The sequence below is a fragment of the Branchiostoma belcheri genome, unplaced genomic scaffold (genome assembly GCF_001625305.1).
Source record: "Branchiostoma belcheri isolate BF01 breed outbred unplaced genomic scaffold, Haploidv18h27 scaffold380, whole genome shotgun sequence".
Classification (NCBI taxonomy): Eukaryota; Metazoa; Chordata; class Leptocardii; order Amphioxiformes; family Branchiostomatidae; genus Branchiostoma; species Branchiostoma belcheri.
The window spans coordinates 74,672-78,754 of NW_017803999.1; the positions used below are offsets into that span (position 1 = coordinate 74,672).

Below are 4,083 nucleotides of genomic sequence, written 5' to 3' on the forward strand. Positions count from 1 at the left end.
AGCCATCTCGGCACAGGTGTCGTTCACGTTCGCTTCCACAAACTTCCGCACCAGGAAATCCTGAACATCCGCGCTGATCCCAGGGTTGGGCCGGGCGTCTGGGCCTCCAGACTAGAGGGGAACAGGGAAGTCAGAGATGGCAGACTTCACCCCCTTACCCACACACACACAGGGCAGTCAGAGATGGCAGACTTCACCCCCTTACCCACATACACAAGGCAGTTAGAGATGGCAGACTTCATCCCCTTACCCACACACACAAGGCAGTCAGAGATAGCAGACTTCACCCCCTTACCGATACTGGGAACACTGGGCAGTCAGAGATAGCAGACTTCACCCCCTTACCACCACACACAAGGCAGTCAGAGATGGCAGACTTCACCCCCTTACCGATACTGGGAACACTGGGCAGTCAGAGATAGCAGACTTCACCCCCTTACCCACACACACAGGGCAGTCAGAGATGGCAGACTTCACCCCCTTACCCACACACACAAGGCAGTCAGAGATAGCAGACTTCACCCCCTTACCCACACACACAGGGCAGTCAGAGATGGCAAACTTCACCCCCTTACCCACACACACAGGGCAGTCAGAGATGGCAAACTTCACCCCCTTACCCACACACACAGGGCAATCAGAGATGGCAGACTTCACCCCCTTACCCACACACACAAGGCAGTTAGAGATGGCAGACTTCACCCCCTTACCCATACTGGGAAACAGAGAGCAGTCAGAGGTAGCAGACTTCACATTTCCTCAACTACCCTTCTAGTTGTCTAATGAAAAGTACCTTCCTAGAAGAGTAAAAGTGCACTTATCAACAGATATGAAAGATCCATCTTCATTGTGAACCGTTAGTCTTCGGGTCTTTCAGTCTTTACAGGTTTGTCCTTTTTGGAATCCACGCATCATTAGAGTCTAAATCAGTGTCAGTGAAGCTCTGTGGCATGCTTACTTGTTTGCTTGCTTGTTTGTTTGTTTGTTTGTTTGCTTGTTTGTTTATTTACCTCAGCCGCGGTCTTCATTCTGACCAGCACCTCCCCGAACTTTTCGGACGAGACGCGGGTTGACAGCTCGTCCATCTGCTCGAAGTTGTAGCCGTTGTTCGGGTTCTTCAGCCAGGCCACGATCTGCGCAGGCGTGATCTTCTCAAACTCCGCATCCTGGAGACAACAAACAAACAAACAAACAAACATGGCAATCAGAGATGGCAGACTTCACGCCTTTACCCAGAATTCTCCGTGAACTTTTCAGTCCCACAGACTGCCGTAGCTGCCGTAATGAGTTGGCAGCTCGATCAGCTTGAGCTGGTGTGTTACAGATACAGATCACATGGCGAAAAGAGTAAGGGACATGCATCGGTGTGCGATGGTCCAAAATACTTATCTGATTATTCACTACGGACTCCACTACGGAATTCAGACTAATGGAGATCCTAAACAAACAAACAAACAAACAAACAAGCAAAGCTTACCACGAGCTGCGTGAGCACGATGCCGGGAACCTTCTTGAAGTCCTCCCCGGAGATTTCCGTGATCTCGATCTCGCCCTTCAGCGCCTGGAGGATCGCCGAGTCGCTCGGCTGCCTGTTGATGCTGCGGAAGGACAGTTTCATGCAACCCATGTTTAACTTGCATATTTAAACACGCCTGCATGTTTAACTGTTCATTACAACGCAAGATTTTACCAGATCCAAGGTCTTTCTTACGATAAGCCTCAATGAAGTCTCTTTTATTCAATAGCAAATACAAATTTCCTTTTTTTTATTATTCCTTATTAAGTTTTCTTAGACATGGCCTTACATCACTGATTAACATTTCTTATATTCGCATTAATGGAAAGGATATGACAATACCAAGTGTACCCAGACGTCTGCTTCGGTTTATTTATTCTTTAATTCAGGCCCCTGGCCCATATCACATTGCGAACAGACAGACAAAAATAAATGGAGGCGTTGTAACAAACACAATAAATAAAACCTCGATAATCTAGCTATACCTAAAGAAAATAAACTACTTAAAAACTAGGTTAATGTAATGCCTCCAGAATGAGCTGAGGTAGTAGCCGTCAGAATGAACTAGCGTAGAGATGATCGTATTGTCACTGTGAAGTAGCCGAGTGACAAAAGAATACAATTGTTTCCTTCGTCTAGCGTCAAAAGTGTAGATTCCGAGGTTGGCAAATAACTGGCTGTTGCTAGTGCTTCTGCTTACAGAGAGTAACAGCTTCAAGGCGCTGTGGTACGCCACTCGCAATCTAGATATCATGCCCACACTATAATCTGCCCATATCTGGGAGCAGTACGTAGGAGTGCAATAACTATTAAAAAGAATCCGTTTCACCTCAACTGAACTGTAGCGGAACCGCCGAAGTAGCAAGTTCGCTCTGGAATAAAAACTTCTAACCTGGCACCGGATGGCTGAATCATCGGACAGGTCAGGGGTAATGTAATACCCAAGATAATTGGCAGTTGAAACATATGCTAATGTGGAGCCGTACAACTTCAGTTGAGGAGGTGGGCCATGCAGGCGGAAGCGGCGACATGGGAAGTACATATACATGGTTTTCTTATCGTTAAATAACATGTCGATATCGTTATCCGTTAACATGTCGATATCCGTTTATACAGAGTACATGTACTTACAAACTGGCAGCTGCGGAGTGCTCTAAAGCTGCAGCGTCTGTGGGGGAACAGAAAAATGTCAGACAAGCGGCGCCTTTTCTAAATCAAGGTTTTACCAAATGCACAAAATATACAGTTCTTGTAACACTGGTTCATATTGCCCCAAACCAGTTTACCTCCGAAAGCGGCTGCAATACCGGCCTTCAGGTCATTGTCCACAGGGGGCGCTGTTGGTCTGGCGCGAACGGCAGGAGCCCCGGGAACGCCGGGAATGTCGAGCTGCCTCTTCACGCGCGGCACGGCAGCCACCAGGCCTGAAAACACATGCACAGACGTTAGCCTGTCGCCAGGAGGCGCCTCTTCACGCTTGCATGACGTTTGACCAATGGTCAATGAATTTTAATGTCCTTGGAATTTCACTTTCCTATTCAACTCTTTGTATAAGACTCTTATACGAAGATCTTATATAAAAGGAAGGCTTTGTTATTAGAAAAAATACCGAAACTTGTGATTAGCCCACTCGATTGTAACACTTTGTCAAAGTGCTAGCCCTTACTGTTTAATAATTAAGATATGTTAGGTTTTATTCGACATTAGGTCTTATCCAACAAGCGCATGTATTTTATTGTTTGTTACTCTCTTTATGTAGTTTGCCATACATTGTACCATGTGCAATTGTCGTGCAATAAAGTTCTATATATAAACTGTTCATGGCGCTATTGTGGGAATTTAACCCGAAACCCTCTGTCACTCTGCCACCCGTTATATAGAAACTTTATTCGCAAAATCATGCCCGAAGGCTAATTGCTTTTACAATTGAGTATAATACTCATTGCAATACAGTAACAGGAGACAGGTAACAACTGTCTGGAAAAAACTTCTACTTCTACTACTACGCTAGCTATTATGGGGTTCGACTTCTTGTTTGAAGGCAGTGGATAATGAATTGTCTCACATTCTGCATAATTACGTGGGTTTTGTGATCTTAGTAGAAATGCAGTTTTTTGGTGATCTTCTAAACGACGAAAGTATGGAGAAATTGTTGTAAAAAATTGTTATAAAACCCTCTCATCACTTTGCACAGCAGGTGGTCTAAACAAGAAAAGGTGTCCGTTGTTATGACAAGGCTTTGTCTACACGATGTTTTCTGTTGTGACCTACTTACAGGTATTTATTTGTTAGATCTCCTGGTAACCAGACCTGGGTGGTGAATAGGTTCCCGTCGGTACCAGGAGGGTGTGAATGTGGGGAAATCTGAGCAGGTCCGCGGGAACTGGGGTGTGAGAGGGGCGATGAGAGAAGGACCCCTCTTGTTAGCCTCTTTTGCAGTCTTGTTGGGCGTCGGCGTTATTTTTTCTGTGAGCGACGCGAGTAATATGCGGCCGCCAGGGACGATTTGCTGCCGAGGGAGCTTTTGCCGCGGAGAGAAGGTTTCGCGCTCCAACAACCTTCTCTCC

At 46.0% G+C, this 4,083-nt stretch overlaps 1 protein-coding gene across 1 annotated transcript in view; it reads right to left on the minus strand.

The window, feature by feature from the left end:
* Positions 1-4,083, minus strand: part of LOC109476619 (otoancorin-like) — an 18,498-nt gene that overhangs the window by 10,243 nt on the left and 4,172 nt on the right. Inside the window, 5 exon segments of the mRNA XM_019777615.1 lie at positions 4-111; positions 1,011-1,166; positions 1,478-1,598; positions 2,648-2,684; positions 2,803-2,940. Coding sequence (XP_019633174.1) covers positions 4-111; positions 1,011-1,166; positions 1,478-1,598; positions 2,648-2,684; positions 2,803-2,940 — 560 coding nt within the window.